The 20,773-nt window shown below is 38.3% G+C and overlaps 2 protein-coding genes across 2 annotated transcripts in view; one reads left to right on the top strand and one right to left on the bottom strand.

Moving 5' to 3' along the window:
* Nucleotides 1-1,646: 1,646 nt before the first annotated feature.
* LOC134541687 (N(6)-adenine-specific methyltransferase METTL4) lies at nucleotides 1,647-14,390 on the top strand. The gene is made up of 5 exons (XM_063385303.1): nucleotides 1,647-2,212; nucleotides 2,800-3,182; nucleotides 3,861-4,035; nucleotides 9,919-10,096; nucleotides 12,685-14,390. The coding sequence occupies exons 1-5, from the start codon at nucleotides 1,946-1,948 to the stop codon at nucleotides 12,822-12,824; spliced, it is 1,143 nt and encodes a 380-aa protein (XP_063241373.1). The 5' UTR covers nucleotides 1,647-1,945; the 3' UTR covers nucleotides 12,825-14,390.
* LOC134541686 (mutS protein homolog 5-like) overlaps nucleotides 14,382-20,773 on the bottom strand; it is a 53,113-nt gene continuing 46,721 nt past the window's right edge. The window contains exons 17-20 of the mRNA XM_063385302.1: nucleotides 18,814-18,954; nucleotides 18,652-18,725; nucleotides 18,279-18,403; nucleotides 14,382-14,758 (exon numbers count right to left, since the gene is read on the bottom strand). Of these exons, the coding sequence (XP_063241372.1) occupies nucleotides 18,304-18,403; nucleotides 18,652-18,725; nucleotides 18,814-18,954 (315 nt within the window). The 3' untranslated portion in view covers nucleotides 14,382-14,758; nucleotides 18,279-18,303. The remainder of the gene's footprint in view (nucleotides 14,759-18,278; nucleotides 18,404-18,651; nucleotides 18,726-18,813; nucleotides 18,955-20,773) is intronic.

Here is a 20,773-nt window from a genome sequence, read left to right on the forward strand (position 1 = left end):
GTTCCGGGGTCCAACTTTTGTTTCGCCCATGTGGCGATAGTTTAATTAAAGGCCGCATGCCACATCGTTATGCATACTATATAATGATCACTCATGTGCCAAGTGGCTTTTAGCATCTTGTTAGTATGTGAGTTAGTGTATTAAAATTTGTTGGTAACATGACCATTGGGGGAATGTTGCCGCCCTTAATTTGAAGTGTAACTGTAATCGCTCCACCTGCGTGTAATCAATACCGATACAGAAATATGAATCGAGGCAGGACGCCTAGGGCACCTGCACACTGTGCACCTAGCGGCCAGAATGCGTACTAATGATCAATAGCCAAGTAAATGTAAGTACATAACTTTACCTCATATCGCTAATCAGCGAACATAAGGACATGCCAGATCAGCTTAGGTTCCAGAGGAGATAATGGCCATGTCTACTGGCAGCACAGTGTATGAGCATTGTGTGGTCAATAAAACAGTATGACAAAATGTCTTGCATTTATTTTTCAACTTAATCTATAACACACTGCTTTCTAAATCAGTATCCCAGGGAGTTCATTCAAGCCGTTACCTGTTGTGCGCCAGCCACTAAGACAACATTACACCCTGAAACAGAGTCCCACACAGCCGAAATGGCAAAGTGGCGCCTTAGTCAACATAATCAGCATTCCATCAACGCAGTAGAAGGCAGCATGATAAGTGTAAGGTGATGAACTTAGGAGGAGTTTTATCTTCCCACCTGCCTGCCACTAACCACCACCACACAAAAGCACATGGTCAACTCCAGAAATAGAAAATAAGTTAAAAACAATACTTAAAATACAATGGCATTTACTAATCAGTTAAATCAAGTAAATGGTGGGAGCTTCGTGAGACTAGGTGTAACACTGCTGGTGGTTCACACAGGACTAAAATCCACTCCGTGGGACTAGAAGTTACGTCAATAATATTACTTATTTAATATTCATGCACTTTTCCACCACCATACATACATCTTTTATGAGAAAATGCCATTTTATTCACGGAACAATATGGTGGTGACCTGCTTCCCCCTTATGTCCCCTGACTACAGGAGAGATACCAACAAACTGTGTTTATGCTCCAACGACCTCTCTAATCTCTGACGCGGACGGATGCCGGGAAGCCTACGATTCACTCGTCCTTCTGGACCTTCTGGACGATGCTCGAAGTTCTGGACCACGGCCTTAGAAAGGCCGTGTTCTGGACATACCCGAATACACACGTTGGCAAGCCTTCTTTTCACAGACGAGATCACGGTCTAAGGCTGGGTTCACAATTGAAAAAATAACAGTAACAGTAACAGTAGGTCGTGTGCATAGGATATGAACGCCATGTTTCCTAACCTAACGATTCACAATAGCAGAAAGTTGGTCGTGTGCATGGGAGCGAGGTCGTGCGCATAGGAGTGAAATGAATATATTTTATTTCGGTCGCGTAGGCATGGCACAACAGCCAATGGGAGAAGAGCAGGGTGCTTTTTTGGCGGGACTAGAAATATGTTTACATTTATTAACCATATTGTGGTAATAAAATGTCGAGATAAAAATAGTATTATCGTTTTTTTGAAAGTTAATATGTTTATTTACTAACACTGCAAACAGATGTCGCATAGTTCGCGAAATTTCATTGGCTGAAATTAACAGTAAGAATTCAATTGTGAACCGATTTCGCAGTTCGCACAGGTCGTGTGCATGGCTTGCTATGCACTCGCTTAATTTTTTTAATTGTGAACCCAGCATAAGGCCGTGGACGAGATAACCAAACCCGAAGTTCCCCGAAGTTCATTCCGACGGAGGCCATGGGACTAAATAGTCATGAGTCATGAACATACTTCGAGTAAAGACTAAAAACTGTGGTTTTTTTAAGTGTATTATTTGTTTATTTTTTTTAAAATTGCCATTTAAAGTTACAAATAATTTATATAAAAGCGTGCGATAATGAGTTTAGTCCAAATTTTTGAAGAAGGTTATATTATTTCTCACTGCTGTTTTATAAATGAAGTGTATGCGAGTGTGAAGGAAAGTGATGAAAAAGAAGTAGCATTTGGTTTCAACGAGTCGCTATTTCGAATTGGTACACAGTTTTTAAAGGATGGACAAAAACAAAAAAAAATTACGAGAGATGGATTGCATAAAGACGTTAATAATCGTAAGAAAATTAAGAGAGACGTTAACATTTCAAGTGAAGGAAACTGTATCGGGGAGGTAAGATTTAATGCAAACGGTCATATTTGGGTACCATATCAGTTAAATTACGATTTAGTATTATATTTGTAATGTATGTAACTTATGTGTAGATGCCTTGGAATGGTAAATATTTACCCTTGGAAATTGTTTTGATTATACTTATCCCCCAAAATACTAGTAGTTATGGATTCATTTTATTTTCAATACCTACCTTATACACAATAACATTTCTTACACTGTCAAAAAAAATACTTTGGAATCAAAAGGCATAATGGTAAAAAGTTGGTATCGTGTATTCCTTGATCCTAATGACATGATTCTGTATAATTGAACATGTGGGTGAGCCGGCATAGCTATCTCTGCAGTTTACAGTGTCCGGCACACATGTTTAGTAATAGAGTGGCCGACGACTTCAAGATTAAAGGAATGCACTGCATGTCGCCCATCAACTTAAATTTAATAAAAATCTAAACTTATATTAGGAATAGACCTGGGGCTGTTACATTCATCAAAGTTTACAAATAAACACATAAATGTTCATTAATAATATTATTATTTTTACAAATCTGACCAATTCTGAATTGGTATTTTTTTTTTCCATACAGATTGAGCACGTTCAAAGAAATGCAGAGAAGATCGTTAGTGCTGGACGGAAGTGTGGTTGCTGGGACCTCGTGGCGTCTGAAGACGGCGTGCAGAGCAACAACCTGGAGGCCCGTCAGGCAGCTGAATCGTTCTACCACAAGGAGAGCAAGCTGTTGACGGGGAGTTTCCATGGTGGAAACCTTGGCGATGTAGCTGTCATATCCAGCATTCAAGGCGATAGATACCTCATCCCTCCCGCGTGTAAATTTTTTTGTTACGACGTGCGTGAAATACAGAAACACCGCCACCTATTGGACGACTCATATGACTTCATCCTCCTGGATCCTCCTTGGTGGAACAAGTACATCAGGAGAAAAAAATTGAAGTCTGGTGCTGCTGATGGGTAACATTAGAAAGTAATTCATTATTCTCTGATAGTTTTGTGTCTACATTGGCTACCTGTGTCTAAAAGAAATCCATTTTCCTATAATTCTTTCTAGGATATAATTTCATTAATTTCAAAATTCTTTTAGCACAATAGTATTTAATTAGCACTAGTGAATTTGAAAAATTTAAATTTAATGCTAATTGCCACATAACAAGAAGTTATTAATATAATGGTCTCTTATTATTGTTCACGAAAGTCCCACTAATCTAAACCCCACTCGTCCGGACATCCTATTAATTCAGACTGGATTGAGGAAAAACCAGAATTTACTAATTTAATCACAAATATATTTTGTTCTGTTAATCTGACATCAGTGCACAAGTATTGTAGTATTAAAACCAAAAGTTGTGTTCATAAAGGATAAAAAAAACATAATTAAATTTTTTTTTGTTTATCTATCTAAAACTTGTGTTCCGTGGATTCTAAGGCAAATTCCCGCTGAATCTGGACTTTGATCTGGACAGGGTCCGAGTTAGCGGGACTCTTCTGTACTCCCTTCTAGCCCAGTAAAAATGAGGTAAATTGTGTTGTAACTGATAGTGTACCACGAAGAAGCTAACACTGTATTCTGTATTGATCGGAATGAACGCAGAGTGAACGAGCGAGGATATGAGCGTGCGTGGGTGCCGGCAGGTACCAGATGATGTACGACGAAGACGTGGCACGGCTGCCCCTGGCGTCGCTGGCCGCCCCGGGCACCCTGGTGGCACTGTGGTGCACCAACTCTGACAGCCACCTCTCCGCCATACGGGACGCCTTGTTCCCTGCCTGGGGGGTCACCTACATCGGCAAGTGGTACTGGCTCAAGGTGGGCTCCACCACCCTCATACCCTCATCACTAGGGACAATATTTTATGATTTGGTTTTTAAAACATAATTTCAGTATTTACCAAAATATAGTGCTATGATTTGTTACCAATTCTTTGATGACTAAAATTGGGAAGGGGGGGGGGGGGGGGGGGGGGTGCGCATTATAATCACAAACTTGTATCTTGCCATTGGGACCAGCTTAGTTGAGAAACTACACGCTCTGCCTGTAAACTGCATCATACATGCCACTTCAGGCTTGACAGCTGAGAGATGCAGGACGAGGGAGAGGGCGGCGGCTGGGGAAGGCAGCACCCCACTCTCGCACCCTCTCAGCCGACCACTGACCCGCTTCTCAACTACAGTTTTCTAACTGCAGCTCGGTGTTTCAATAGTGACGATGTAAATCACTCAGCTGATGAAAGTGGCACCATTAGGGGTCTAGTAAATATGGAATAAATTTAATCATTTAAATATTTTTCAACGGCAAGGTACTTTAATTGTGATTTATAAGTAGGGACAGGAAAAATTCGCGGGTTCAATGACCTGTAGGATGAACTCCATAGTTCTACGTACATTCGGTCAAATGCCACCCACTCATTGGCTGCTGTCTTGTGAGGCGTCCCAACATAGGAGCCTGTGATTCCATAAAGCTTTGGTCGGGTGTTTCCCATTGGCCCAGAGTCGTCCAGGTGAGTTGTGAGCCAATAGCAGAGACAGCCCTGAGGTACAACTATTTGTATTTTAGCCTATCGCGAAATGAAATCGCGAATATTTCCTCTTTCTATTTATAAGCCATAAAGTCTTTTTAATAAACTCATAATCAAAAAGTTTGGGTTAAATTTATATTCTAAAGTTGTGTTATTTTAGGGTAAATACAGTATTTTTAGTTTTTGATGTCGTCTTAATAGCTGTTCTGATACTCAATAGTGATCTGATATTCCGATTCCAAAGTATTGGAGGTACTGGAAAAAAAGTATTCACAACTTTTTTTTTGTTAATTCTTATGATTATTTACCATGGATTTAATAATATTTTAAACTTTATTTAATTAATTTAGTTACATTTCAAAGCCAAAATTTTAAATCATTATTTACTTAGGCACTGTTTAACTTCAAGTAGGTAAATATAAATTAAGATGTTTGCCTAATATATGTGTTTGCTTTGAATTAAAATTTATATAAAACATTAACATTCTCAAAATATTTATAACAATTTTGTTTAGATTATGTATTAATATGATGTCACCAGTAATTGTAAATGTTGATTGCAGTATCAAGTATCAGTAGAGTATCTGTAAAGTACTGGTATTGAAACAGCCCTTATTGTCTTTATTCATGAAAATATTGTATTATTCTACAAATAGGAAACTAAAATATTTATTAATATTTATTTCACCAAAATACTTGTAAAAATAGAAATAAATTAGTAAATTATGTGTGTTTGACTAATGTGCAAACATCATCCATATAAAAACAAGTTACTTCAGAGATGCAAGATTAACAACTTAAAATTAATTTTTTTTCAATCCATTTAGTTCATACTTTATGATACAAAATTCATGATAATTTAATTATATTTAAGAATTTTAGTTAAATTTCAGTGTTAAATGGTGTATTAACTTACATTTGGGTGTTACTTTTATTGACGTGCTTTACAGTTTTATTTCGATTTTATGGCAATGAATGTTATAATATTGCCCCTACCAATTACGTCAATTACGTGTCATGCAGCATTGTTTTGGTAGCTGTGAACACAAGAGTATGTAAGTTGGAGTATGGAGTACCAGTAGTATGTCAGTGGACTAAGTGTGATGTGACTTGCTCAGACAGGGAAATTTTAAATACTGTACCATGGACGGGAAACAACTTTGTTGGGTAATTAATTCCCAGTAATGTCTTGTTACGACACTAGGCATCATTAGTTAACAATCCCTCTCACCCACAGGTAGGCAGTTTACGATTTGTGCAGGAAAGGTTAGTTGTGCTCTTCAAGATTAAGAACTATGGATACGTATTCATTATACATTTTTAATACTTTATCATGTAAGTCTTCAGAGCAGCAGCCTTTAACACTTTACATATTCGCATGTGACAAGAGACCAACTACCAGTTATGCAATTTTAATTCTTGGTACAATAACTATTTTACCTTTTAAATATTTTGAAAAGAAATCTATATGGAAAATAAATATGTGGGTGGAAGAGATTAAATGTTTGGATGCCCATCACCACATGCATCATAATCTAAATATGATTTATGAATTTTATTTTTTAGTCCGTTTTAAAAATTGTAGATACCGTATTTACTCGCATATATGTCGCAGCAATTTTACCACATTTGATGGGAAAGAATGAAGGGCGACCTATATGTGAAGAAATTTTTTTTTTTAATTTTTGAGGAATTTTTTTTTGCAATATTTTGCTTTAAAATGCGAAAAAGAAGTTTATATAGGTATAGGCAAATTTATTTACAATGTACACATACAGCGAAACCCCTTATTTACTTTACCGTTATTTACGTTTTCCTGTTATTTGCACTATATTCTTCAGGTCCCGTTTAGTTCCCATTTAGTCCAATACAATACTTTCACGCAAATTACGACTCAAAAATCGAATCCATCCCGCTATTTACGTCACGTAACAACCATTAACAACCAGAAAATACCGTGGGTACTTTAAGAGTAGATAAGATTAGCTAGTAGGCCTAAAAACATCTTGAAAAACGTAACGTTATTAGTCGGCAATGAACATTTTAAATCGCAAAATATACATATTTTATAACATGAAAAGTTGCTTTTATTTCTAAACATGTAATAATTTCTGCCTAGGCGTGTAAAAGTCCGAGTAATAATGTCGTGGTCTGGTCGACTAGTCACGTGGCCAAGGAACTTAGTCTCCAGAGATTAAATGAGAACAACTCTAATAAAGTTTGATGGTCCTTTATGCTCAAGACTCCGAACACTTTACATGGGGCTGCCACGTTTCCGCCTGTGACTATTTCTAGGTGGGTCGAAACTAGGCATGGTCGGGCAGAGAAATTTGACTTCGGGCGGGCTCGGGCGGGTAATTGTCCAAAATTTTCGGGCTCGGGCAATCTCGGTCGGGCATCAAAATCAGTTAATGAAATAAATTCTGAACATAAAATAGTCGTACTTAAGTTTGCATTGACAAACCTGAACTGTTTTTATTTATTTACTATACCGCACTGATATGAAAGTTAAACATTAAACTAAAAAATAGAGTGCATATTAATCTTGGAAATAAAGTGCTTATTAACTAAATTGTGTTTGGGTAGCTGCTTGAAGGTTCATTGTCACTGTTGATTGTTTGATCTACACTTCCACTGGTATCCATTTTGGTAAAATAATGACATGAATTAAATAGAAACAATTCACAACCACTTTCTGTAAATGCCACGCAACTACAATGTGTGTAATTAAAGTCAGCTTATAATCCTTCTCGCATACAGCAAGCAGCTCCACCGGCCTTGAACACTACTTTGTGACTATTGAGCAGTGAGCATCCGCCGTGCGTACGCGCGCGCGCGTGTGTGTGTGTGTGTGTGTGAGAGAGAGAGGCTGGCGACCAGCTGCATCGTTAGTCAGCCAGCGAGAGTAACGGTAAATGTTGACCTTGACCACTTCCGCTTGCTACAGGGCTCGCTCTCTTATATCTGTCTCCCCCTCCCACAAACACACTTGCTGACCGGGCACCTTTATCTTATCTCTCACACACACTCACTTCACCGGCTGGTGCCGGGACGGCAGCGGCGTGGCATGTTCCTGCAGCTGCAGCGCGTTCCAAAAAAAAGAAGCTTTGTTTACTTGCGCCGTGCGGTATTGCCGTTTTCCAAGGTGCCCGATATTTTCGGGCACTGAAATACCCGCCCGGAATTTCGGGTATACTTGATACCCGAAACACTGCCCGAAATTTTGGGTACCCGACCATCCCTAGTCAAAACCCGGTTCCGCGCACTGTTCTGGTTTAGAAAATTACGGGACGTCCCGCCCGTGATGACTATCACTCCCACGGTAAGGAATATAATTCTTATGACCCGCGCGTGATAGGATGTCTGTCTGACTGTACACCGCACTGGCCAGAAAGAAATGAAAAAAACACAGAACCTATGACTGCGAATGACCAGTTTGAAAAAATGAATCGCGACTCGCCCGAATTGAAAGCAGAACACGCGTGTGCGAATAATAAAAGGAAAACTCGCGACCGTAACTGCAAATCAACAAGCTCGACTGCAAAGTTGAGAAAACGTCTCCGCACGGCAAAAGTCTAGAACCTGTGCTAATACCGCGCCCGCTTGTCTCACCGTCCCGGAGTGGCGTCACCAAGACGTCCGTTGCCTCTCGTGCCGGGTCCACGACTGCCTCCCGCTAGCGCGGAGCGATGACACTCGCGTGACCGCTGTCTGCCGAGTCCTGGCGACGATTGACTCCCACTCCCCTGCCGCGCCTCAGCGCCCGCGTCTCCCCCCCCCCCCTTCTCCGCGAGCCCGCGGAACACGCTGATTGGTCACAGGCGGAAGCCGCGGCCTTGGCGCCCGGTGAACAATTAAAACTTATAAAATACAATCCTTCAATACAAAATTAATTATAATAAAAATATACAAAAAACGTAAAGCAAAAATATATTTATAATAAAATAATAAATCAAATCCTGTAAAGAAACACAAGGTCACACGTCACCGTCACTTGCGTCGCACCACACACGCAAGAGAAGGCGCTGGCGAGGCATAACAACGGCCTGAAGGAGCCGGGGAGACACTTGGGTCGACGTCAATAATAGCAGGAGACAATCTAAAATGCACGAGGGAAAAACGTAAACTCACGAATGTATAAATGTGACTGCTTATAAGTTCTGATACTGTATTTATGTCACAACTTAGCCGAAATACTGGTACGAGACATAAACTTCACAAGATAAAATGAGCGGAGTCTTGGTAACTGTTTTATACGTATTTTATAATTTCGGAAGTATTGTACAGTTGACAAATATTTTTTAAAATAATTTATTTCTGGGAATCTTAATTAATTAATTATTGGTATCAAGACATCAAGATGGACGTAAACTTGAACACGTCACGGCAGCGAGAAAACTGGTGCGTATACCAATAAACTGGTATTAGAACTGGACAAAATTGGTACACGGGAGGTGGAGCTTATATTTTTTTCCGCTAAGCTCGCATCTATTGGCTGGCTGCTGATGCAAGGTCACGAGTCTGGGCGGAGCGTAGAGTGAGTTATACTGCGCATGCGCAGCTCAGTGGACAAAGAGAGCCAGCAGGCGCGCCGTAACAGCAGCTGGCCAGCTGATCGAGTACAATGACCTTTCTCCGCGCACGGCGCACGGCAATGAATTACCGGTGCGACCTATATGGGGGGAATCTTAAATACCAAATTCAAGACCTCAAATTATGGGTGCGACCTATCTGCGATGGCGACTTATATGCGAGTAAATACGGTATTTAAATGCTTGTATTTTTTAAATGGTGTTTTTTTTGGTATGTTGTTTATATTATGCATTACTTGGATAGAATTACTTAATTGTTTCATAGTATGGAAAGTACATTATTTCAACATTAAAAATGAACATTTTACTGTCATTAAAAAAAAAAAAATAAAATAATTTATTGCATGCAATTGGGTGCTTTCTAGTATCACATAGTACATATTCAGATTGAATTTTAGCTTAAAGGTATTGGCTGGTATTAGTAAATGTACATACACAATCTTTTCGGCTGGCCAATACGGTTTGAGTGGCAGTGTTCATCTCTACTGCCACCTTGTAATGTATCAAGAAAAGGGCAACAGAGGAAGGGCAGGGGTGTATGTATTTATATAGTATCTGCGTGATTGTAGATTGATTTTGCAGGTAACATGTGGAGGAGAAGCAGTGTGTGCTTATTCCAAACCTCCGGGGAAGCAGCCGTTCGAGCAGATTGTGTTTGGATGGTTCCAAGCCGAGGGAAGGCCACGTCCCCTGCCAGAAGACGGCAGAGTGTTAGTGAGTGTGCCCAGCGCCTTGCACTCCCACAAGCCACCTCTGGCAGGTACGCTGGCAGTGTTCTGGCTTTCCTTAATCACTGCAGGCAAATGCTCGGGTTCATTCCTTGAACTGTGGGGAAGCCTACAACTCACGTAGTTTCGGTTCCCTGCAAGAATTTCCGAAGTTTTCCGAAGTTTTGCGTTTTGTTATTAACACCACTTCATCTGCTAAATCAGAAGTTTCCAATGAAAACAAGCATGTTGTGACTGACCTAACCTAACCCTTCAATTTTTTTAATTTCAATTTTTGAGAGAAATCCGAAGTTGCACGAACGTGGTAGGGAACCGAAACTACGTGAGTTGTAGGCTACTGTTGAACTGTGTTGTTGACTGTACTGTCAGTGAGTTGAAGGCCAAGTAAAAAAAAATAAAAGGTTGATACATAAAATTTCTAAATTAGGATTTTTTTTTCCAACAAGATAAATGTATACAATATGAAAATATGTAGTTTTATTTACATTACAGATTAAAATTTTGTGACTACTGGTGAGTAGAGTAGATTACTAGATACCGTATTTACCCGCTGAAGCGTTGGTGGCCCCTGTGTGTGGGGCGCACCTTTGATTTTTGGGCATTATCTATAATATTTTCACCGTAAGGGTTGCTCTTATGACATAAATCTATCTCCTGTACAAGTGAAGTCTATGATTCATGTCTCAGCTTATTGCCACATAATAAACATGTCACTGATGTTGACCCCCTCTCCATCCTTTATGGCCCTTCCTTCTCCTTCCCCCCTTACTTCTCTAACAAAAAATACAAAGTAAAAGAATACAATTTTTTATGCCCATGTTTTCCTTCCCTTTTTTTTTTTTTTTAAATGTGCGACCCATGCTCAGTTAAATACTGTGCATAAATATTTTGGTTTTCCCCTCCATTCTAATGATATCTGTTAATTGTCTTACTGTGTCTCGTTACAAAAAAGCAACTAAGTAAATAATGTCACAAAACACTGTAATTGAGTTGGCACACACTGGTGGCCACACTTTCACAGCAGCAGTCGGTTGCAACAGAGTTAATAGATATATCTTAGTAGAGCAGATATTGCTCGTGTTCGTTACGTATGACTCGGTTAACATTAGCAGTGATGACGCAATGAGCGTTGGTGGGGAGCACCGAACTGAAGTCAGAGAGAGCTGTAACTCTGAAAGTAATATATTTGCATGATTCAACCTTTTAAGTTGCTTGTCAGTGAGCACTAAGTGATGCTAGTTTAGTGGCATAGCAATAAAGTTACTGTCTTTGGTTTTGGAAGTATCAATTGCAAAATGCCTAAACGAAAACAGGTTATGTTGGAGAAAAGAAAGAAAACATGCGAAATCACCCAAGCAGAAGCAATTAAAAATTCAGAGAAGTGTTGTAGGTGTCAAATGAGGCAAAAAGTAGCCAAGAGAAATGAGCCACCAAACAAGGCACGAATTTTGCACTCGATCGAGCCTCAGCTGTCTGTCTCGCGAGAAGCAATGGGGAATGCTGAAAATTGTTTGGTAATGAATGTGGATATGCTCTCTGATGATTCTGATGTTGATGTGGACTCATTTGAGCCAGTGGCTCTGAACAATGGGCAGAGTTTGTTGCGGTTCAGCGTCACAATTTTTTCTGGCCTTGCCACTCGGCCGTCAAGTAAGACTTTCATTGAATTCACGTCAAAAAATAAAGCAACTTAAATTTTGTTAAATTATTTTATTTTTTCAAATGCAACATTCTTGTTCAGCACGATAGATATTACTGAAACTAACTCCTGGCGGCTGTTGTCCAAAATACAGCCCACCCAGAATTGTTTTCCTGCTTGGTCCCTTAAAATTAGGCCTGTGCATATATAAGTTTTACTTTTTAGTTCTACCCAAATTTTAAAATACGTATGAAAATATTCTCTGATAATAATATCAAATTAGAATTTTAAGTTTGGAGAAAATATTCTTACAATTTTTTATGATAGTTTTATATTAAAACTGGGATACAGTACAAAAGATTTAATTATGATTGTTGCACAAGGTGATGCGCAACAGCTTCACTGCATTTAGAATATGAATGAATATGTGTTATTTCTAAGTGTAAGCATTTGAAAGCATATACGAATAATAAAGTATTTGTTTTATTATTGTAAATTAATAATATTCACACAAGCTTATTAAAAAGGGTATGTTTTTCATCATTGGCTACTTCATCAGATTGACACTTGGTTTAAAGTGTTTTTTTTTTTTTTACAAAATAATATTTATTAGTAGAGACATGCAAAAATCGCGGATTCATTTCGCGATAGGCTAGCATCAAAACAACTATACCTTCGTACCGCTTCTGCGATTGCCCCACATTTTATCCGGGGAACTGTGAGCCAATGGGAAACACTAAACCAAGAAAGTGCCGAATTACGGACAGCCTGGTTGAGACGTGTCACGCGTCAGTAGCCGATGAGCAGGTGTCATTTCCGTGAGTATTTAAAGGACTGTGGAGTCTATCCTAGAGGTCAATGAATCCACAAATTTTGCAGGTCTCTATTTATTAGTTGTTGTAAATGAATTTTTTCCTAGCTCAAGGATGTATAGTTAGATGTTTCATTTGTAATCTGCTAGCACTTAACAAACTGTTGCAGATGTTCTGGCCAAGTACTTGCCGCCGAGCCCCCGTAGCCTGGAGCTGTTTGCCCGCTACTTGCTCCCGGGGTACACCAGCTGGGGCTCGGAGGTGCTGAAGCTGCAGCAGATCTGTCTCTACAAGCAGCTCAGCAGTTGACTGTACCGTCCCGTAAATAAATGCGTGAAAAATTATTTTAAATCAAAAATTGAAATTCCTTTGGAAATGTCGGAGGGCAGGGAAGGGTATACGTGTACCCACAGTCAGTCTTTTAGAATGTTGGCTATGAAAAAATTGTTTTAAGTTTTTCGTTTCACATAATCATAATTTCATCAGTACATAATTATAAATTATTTTAACAAGCAATCCCCATTTTCATCCTGGTAAAGTATGCTGTAATGTAAATGTTTTTATACGTCCATTATATTTCACGTAGGTTATTATTATTTACTTTCTATATATAGTCATTCTGCCAGCTGTTTCATTTAATCAAAATTTAATTGGCGTTTGAATAAGTTGTGGCTGTATTTCATTTTGCTTTTATTAAATGTTAGTTTTTCATACCTGAAAAAAAGAAAAATCTATTTTTTCCTCCAAATTCGCATATAGGCCCCCTCTCCTTTTTTGGAGATGAAAATTTGGAAAAATCATCTTTACGCGAGTAAATACGGTAATAATAATAATACAGAGTTTATTGTATTATGTAGGTTATTATGTTAGAAATATTATCACACTGTTTTCTCTGAGCCAGTACCTACTGATAACAATACAAAGTTTATTGTATTATATAGGGGTCCTATTGCACAGTACTTAGGGAGTGGAAATGCTAAATACCAGTAGTCACTGTTGGGGCTCAGTTAACACTGGAGTGGATGAATTCCACCATTAAGGTTGACTACTGCTGGAGTTTAGGCTAGGCTTCACCTTGTTTCAGAAGATGAAATCACTACTGTACACAATTGTGGTCTACTGCCTTGGTCCGCACAGTGTCTTGATTGGAGTTGGTGCTGTGTGTACTCTGTGCCTCCGAGATACTCATGAAATAACTACTTGGGTACCTTAATATAAGCAGCTACGGTGCTTGGATAACTCATGCTGACATCTGCAAAATGGCTGATAGACTTAATCCAATTTTTCTGCTGGCAGTCCCTTCCACTAAAAATGTTGCACTTTTGACAAAATGGGATCTATTTCATATCTGCAAATTTATTGGAGTGAATGGCAGACTCATCTAGGGCTTCTTGCAGAAATCTTTCCTAGGGGGAGGAGTCTGGAAACTAAATGAAGTCAACCTGCGTCCGGTATTCCAGAACCCAGCTTGTAACGCAGTACCAAGTACAACTAAATGTTCAAGCATAGCGTAAGAGCTATATTCGTTAGGCTTCTTGGTTTGTGAAAATAAGGCTAATGATCAATTATGATTTTGTAATATCTTCCACCATACAAGCAATTGTGAAATTTCTTTGCAACACTAACGCTCAGAGCTTCACTATCTTAACTGAGCAAGGCTTCATCCAGTCCGAGAGACAGTCCTTGAATAAAAACTTGCTAGTACTTCACTAATTTGGCTTGAAACAGCCCAATACAACACTGTGACACATCACATGTATAGATGAGAGGTTTCTGTCCATTATAATTAGCAAAAATTTTATGATAAAAAATCTATGGTAGCTGTAAAACTGTTGTGGTTGGACATTTTGAAATAAAAGAATATTATAAATGCAATGTAATATATTCTTATTTGTTTCATACAAAGATGAGTCTTCACACACACAGACTACAATTTTTTAATTTTTTTTTTAGCTAGATCATTCATTACAGGAAATTAAGTACTTTTGTACATATTTAGTCTTAGATTGAAATAACAGTATTTGTGAATTCCAAGTGAGAATGACATTAATGGAAAACATATATTTAATACAAAAGATAAATGCTTTATTCTGAAGAACTTCATAAATTAAAAGTGCTCGTTATGACTCGTGGCAGAAAAGATGCATTGCTATTTTGTTATTGCCATTGGCTAGCTCTTCATTTCCACTCACCTCTTCAATGATTTGAAGGTTCTGAATCTGCTTCTATTTTATCCTTGTAGCCTTTGCCAATGCAAAGTAGAGAATTATTTTAACTACCCATAGTACAAATCATGGACCAGATTGTGTTTAAATGCCTTAAAATAGTTCAAATTAGTTAAGTGTTATGAGTTTTTAGTGATGGTTACTATACCAAAGTGTTTGAAGATTTTTATTTCAAGTTTTGTTGATAATAAGCATTGTTAAACATTGTACTATTTTTAGTTTGCAAAATATGTTATTTACATATTCACTTCTGTAAAGCAAACATTTTGTAATCCTACATGCCACATACTAAGGTGATAACAGCACTAACTCAAACTAAAAATTATCAATTGTACCTTTAGATTTTGATTAATTATGATATAATTTTTGGCTGTACTCTATGTATTTCTTAAAAAACTTTAACGTTTAACACATTTCTATGCTACTAGCTGGGGCTTCACTCCTACACTGCTTGCACTCAAAACTGGTGGTAACAGGGCATTCGACTATCTCAGATTGATGGAACTTTATGTTAGCCAGCCACGTGAGTGACATCACAACCTGAAACGCCCATAAATTTATTTGAACACAAAGCAGAGACCTGAAAGTACCTTAGACCAGGGGTTCCTAAAGTGTGTGCCCAGCAGTGAAAAAGGTGCAGCAGGTTTTTGTATCACGCAATCAAGTGAACAAGCAATTCAAGAGAGCGTAAACTTACACTGCCTTAACAGTGCAGTTAGCTCCTTTCTACACACCCCATCATGTTATTTATTTATAGAATAGCTTTATAAATAAGGATCACCAAAGTTTAATTGAAATCACAAATTTGAATATTACAAAATGTTTTAAGCTTCTAACCATTTTTGGGGTGAACCCCATATTGGTCGTATTGGGGGTGCCGCTGGAAATAATCGGTAGATTAAGGGAACCGCAGGCCTAAAAAGCTTGAACCTCTGGCTTAGGCAGTAGGTACTGTGTGGTGCCAACCTTCAAGCAGGGTGAAAGCATGGCGTGGTGAACGACTCCAGTCAAGGTGAAAGATGCCCTACGCCAGTTAAGTGTTGAGGAGCCCCATGTAGATGGCCCAAGTGGCAATCGGACACGCTAAAGTAGGAAAACCAAGAAAAACCCTGCTCGTCCACCGTGTGATGGTCTGGAGGCATGCTACAGCTAACCTATCGGCACATGAGCTAACACTCACGTACATACACGTTGTTTTAATGTAGTCCAAAGGCAGTGAATAATACCACACCACCACCATACATCTTAACTAGAGACAACATAGATATCACGGTCTGTTCGAAACACAGATGTGTAGCACTGCCACGTGTGTGGTCAGGCAAATTAATTGAAAATGAAAAACAATATCTGGAGGTGGCTGATGCTGAACGGAGCGTAAGTACAGGAGGGCAGATGGGCTCCTGCTGCAATGGCTCGGAGAGGCAGACACACAGGTATAACGGCGAATAAAAACTAACAATGGATTAAAACCAGAAATTGAATGACCTCCCCGGGACTTGTGTGCTCGCTCCTAGTCATGGTCCGAATCACGGCCACTTCCCGGCCAAGGACGGGATGGATGTGATGTCACCAAACTCGTGATTTAAAAACCACCTTCTGAAAGCCCTTCCTTAGAAGAAATAAAACAAATAAAAACACACGACACTAAAAAAGGGCATCGTCATTCAGTGTGTTTCATTTTGTAAGACATTAACACTGCTTGGTTGTTTCTTCCTAAATAGCACTCTGCAGACACAGTGGCAATATTGCAGGTGCACGAACCACCACTGTGCCTTGCATGACTAGCTAGGTTACTCCCGGCTTCAAAGGCTGCCCAGGGCAGTACCGCAGTACCTATGTTGTGAAACAGCTAGGGATGGGTCGATTCGATTCTCCGATTCCTCGATACCACCGATTATTAAAAAATTTGGGTACTCAGTATCGGGTACTAAAAAAGGGCAAGGTAGGTTAGGAATCGGTTAAGTTAAGAAAATACAGTAGTAATATATTTTCGTCTGAACTTTACTTACTTATTTTAATATATCTTACCTGCCGTATGCGCATAAAATTCCTAATAATGCTCATTATTATTAAATATTAATTTTATACGAATAAAAATAAATAAAAACAATGTTACCGGGCATGTTTAACCTCTAATTAAAACTCCACGATCGAAGAACATGATTCCTCTCTCATGTATTAGACGTAAATAAATTGTAAAAAGTTATTAATTTTATTTGCAGTTAAGAAAAGTCCATTGTTTTTTGTGAAGAAAGTGACGGTTATGAAACGAGATCACATCACGTGTCGTCACCAGTTTAGTTGTGAGCCATTCAAGGATGATGGCCTCCACAAAATCTCTGGTGGCCATAAAATTAAAGTCAAGTCGAAACGTATCGATTCGTTGCGTACGGGACAAATTGTATAATGAAAGCAACAATCGATAATAAAGAGTTCTCTGGCCATACCGCCAACAGAGGCTCGTGTTTATTTCTTGCAAAGGAAAACCGTAATAATTACTAGAAAAACACTTGAAAATAGTTTTAGCAAAACAATATTTGTGCCAAATAAATAGCATAAATGCGAAACAATTCACAGTAACCTCAATAGCACGACGGTGAATTACGCCGTAATTCACCGTCGTGCTATTGAGGTTACTGTGAATTGTTTCGCATTTATGCTATTTATTTGGCACAAATATTGTTTTGCTAAAACTATTTTCAAGTGTTTTGCTAGTTTATTAGTAAAAAAATGTTCGCCGACTGTCGTTTCAAATTACGATGCGAATGGTCTGATATTGTATTAACATGTCTAAAGTTTGGGAACATTTTCGCATCAATAGTGAAAATGACAAATATGCAATTTGTAATAATGGTAGTGCGCAAATTTCACGGAGCGGTACTTATAAATCTACAACCAATTTAATGAAGCATTTGAAATCCCGGCACACATTACTACCAGAAAAAATAGTCTTTGAAGAAAAACAAACTTTTGTTTACAGCACTGTCACCAACTAAGTCAAAAGGTACCACAGAAAAAAGTAGTGCTACCTTTGAACCCATTTTGAACAAAGATGTTATGTTATCGGCGTTATCGCCTGTTAAAGAACCTTGTCTAAATGTTGAACTTCTTTGTGCACAGCCTAGTACTTACTAGCAAACAAACTTTATGTGAAAATGCTTCTTCACTGGTAATTGAAAAAAAAAAAACCTCAACATTTAATCCTAAGTCTATAATTATCCTTTATACATGTTATTATCATTATGTAATGCATTCAATTCTTAAGTAGTTTTAATTATGTGACCATAATTACCAGGAATCGAAAACTGGAATGACTCGGAATCGAGAATCGAAATTTAGGAATCGGTACTGGTATCGGAATCGATAAAAATGTGTACTCAACCCATCCCTAGAAACAGCATTATTGAAAATGTTTAAAATGATCACATGAGAGTACAGTTCAAAGTCAAACTCATGACAAAAAAAAATTATGGACCCAATATAAAAACTATCTTAACAGTAATTTCCAATAAAAAAAATTTTGATGACCAAGACTTACCTGATTTTTACGTACACAAAAACATTTACTTCAACTTGCTAACCAAATTCAAGTCTTTGTTTAAGACTGAAACTAGTGTTTCATCAAGTTCTGAAGTCAAAAGTTTGTTCGCAAGTTCAATATACCTAAAAATAAATAAATAAATACAAATAATATCTTATAGTAATAGTAAATGACATTTTGTTAACATAAAATGACGGAAACCCTAATGTCAAGGAAAATACTGATTTATACATAGTATCTCTAAACCACACTTACTGAAAATGTTATCACTAATAAAACTGGATGTAATATCAAAACCAATAACCAGGATCAATCATTATAATCTAAAATGGTCTAGAATCAAAATTACAAGGTGTAATCTGGTACTTACTTAACTTTCTTTTGCGATATTTTGCTTTGATGATTTTCAACCATTGGTGTTGCCTGTTTGAATGCCTTGAGCACCTAGGATTTCAAAAAAGAAAGAGTCTTTTGTAAATCCATCTTTTTTTCTTAAAGAGAAGAAAAAGGGGTTTGTTGAAGAAATCCTCACCTTGGCTGCCTGCTGAACTGTTTCTTTACTCCCCCCGATGGCTTCCAGAACAGCCAGCGAGAAACTAGACTCCACACTGCCATCCTTCAGTTTGAACAAGCAAACTATGTCTTCGTCTTTGCTCAGAACATATTCCAAAGTCTGCAATTAGACACAGATTTTCACACTTTACCAGGAAGTTGAGCAAAATATATGTACAACTGAGAATTAATGTATGATCACTCCATGGTTGATGATTAATTAGTAGAGACATGCATATTTCGCGATTGCGATAAAACGAATTTTTACGCGAATTTGAGTACATTTTTAAGAATAACGCGAATTTCTCACATTTTGGATAATAACGCGAAATCCTTGAATTTTCGGCGAACAGTCAGAACATTTTCCTCATTCGAACACGGCAATTCAATTTGTAAATACAGTAACAAACGTGAAACAACAAAAAACCAAAGATAACTACCCACACAGTGTATTTTATAACATGAAAAGTTGCTTTTATTTCTAAACATGTAACAATTTAAGCCTAGGCGTGTAAAAGTCCGAGTAATTACAGCAGGAGACAATCTAAAATGTACTAGGGAAAAACGTAAACTCACGAATATAGAAACGTAACGGAAATGTCGGAAATATTACGTGGCTGATCGTAACATTGTAAGTGCTGATACTGTATTTATGTCACAACTTAGCCGAAATACTGGTACGAGACATGAACTTCACAAGATAAAATGAGTGGAATCTTGGTAACTGTTTTATACGTATTATATAATTTCGGAAGTATTATACTGTTGACGCATATTTTTTAAACTAACCATTTATTTGTGGGGATCGTAAATTATTAATTATTGGTATCAAGACATCAAGATGAACGTAAACTTGAACATGTCACGGCAGCGAGTAAGCGGGTGCGTATACCAATAAACTGGTATTAGAACTGGACAAAACTGGTACACGGGAGGTGGAGCTTATATTTTTTTCCGCTAGGCTCGCTTCTATTGGCTGGCTGCTGATGGAAGGTCACGAGTCTGGGCGGAGCATTGAATGAGTTATACTGCGCATGCGCAGCTCAGAGAACAGACGCCGCACTGGGCCGCACTGTAACAACAGATGATCGAGTACAATGACCTTTCTCCGCGCAAGGCGCGCAATTGACGGTAAATTTTCATCAATTTGCGCCCCTTTTTTATTTATTTTTACTGTGTAATGTAGCCCGTTCTGAACGCGGCAGGATGCGACTGTATTTTAATTAACTTTAACATATTTCTTACTTTTCCCTTTATTTACACTTTCCCGCTTTTTACACTTTTTTACTTTGTCCCCATGAAAAGTGCAAATAAGGGGTTTTGCTGTATTTTGATATTCGGCTCGCCTGGACAGTCGATTATCACGGTGTTTACAGCAGGTTGTTTCTCGAAGCGTTGTTCTCTTATATAGTCTTTAGCGTTGTTTGTCCATTGCGTCCATTTTTATTAACCAAATACCAAATTTAAAATGCAAACACGGTGACGATTCGTAACATTCTGTTGTGCGCAAGTTAAAGTTTAACGGGTCGAATTTTGTTACAGATAGTTTTCAACGTCTGTGAAATAAATTAAAGGTGTACAATTTAAAGGTCGGCTAAAACATTAGGCCTATTAAAATGCCTAAAGTGCCGGTAACTGCAAAACAGCGAGCCTCTGAATTTTCTCAACACGGACTTTATGCTAGTGATTCAACCACACTTTTTTGTCGTCACTGTAATGTCACCGTCTCTTGGGATAGGAAAGACTCATGTGAAAAACATGTAGGCAGTGAAAAACACAAGAAGCGTCTCTCTTCATTGCAAGGCTCATCTAGTGCGTCTGAACGCCAGTCGTCAATATCTTCAGCGTTTCAGACAGCAAAAAATAATGTCCAAAAAGACAAAAAGTTGGAATTTATAAAGGAAACAGCAGAGACCTTTATAAAGGCAAATATACCCCTT

This window comes from Bacillus rossius (assembly GCF_032445375.1).
Source record: "Bacillus rossius redtenbacheri isolate Brsri chromosome 4 unlocalized genomic scaffold, Brsri_v3 Brsri_v3_scf4_1, whole genome shotgun sequence".
In the NCBI taxonomy this organism is placed as follows: Eukaryota; Metazoa; Arthropoda; class Insecta; order Phasmatodea; family Bacillidae; genus Bacillus; species Bacillus rossius.

Excerpts from the sequence above, each read along its gene's own strand:
- LOC134541687 (XM_063385303.1), top strand. The coding sequence starts at position 1,946 with ATGAGTTTAGTCCAAATTTTTGAAGAAGGTTATATTATTTCTCACTGC. Across the intron at positions 4,036-9,918 it reads GCAAGTGGTACTGGCTCAAG|GTAACATGTGGAGGAGAAGC; the intron begins GTGGGCTCCACC and ends TTGATTTTGCAG. Across the intron at positions 10,097-12,684 it reads CCACAAGCCACCTCTGGCAG|ATGTTCTGGCCAAGTACTTG; the intron begins GTACGCTGGCAG and ends AAACTGTTGCAG.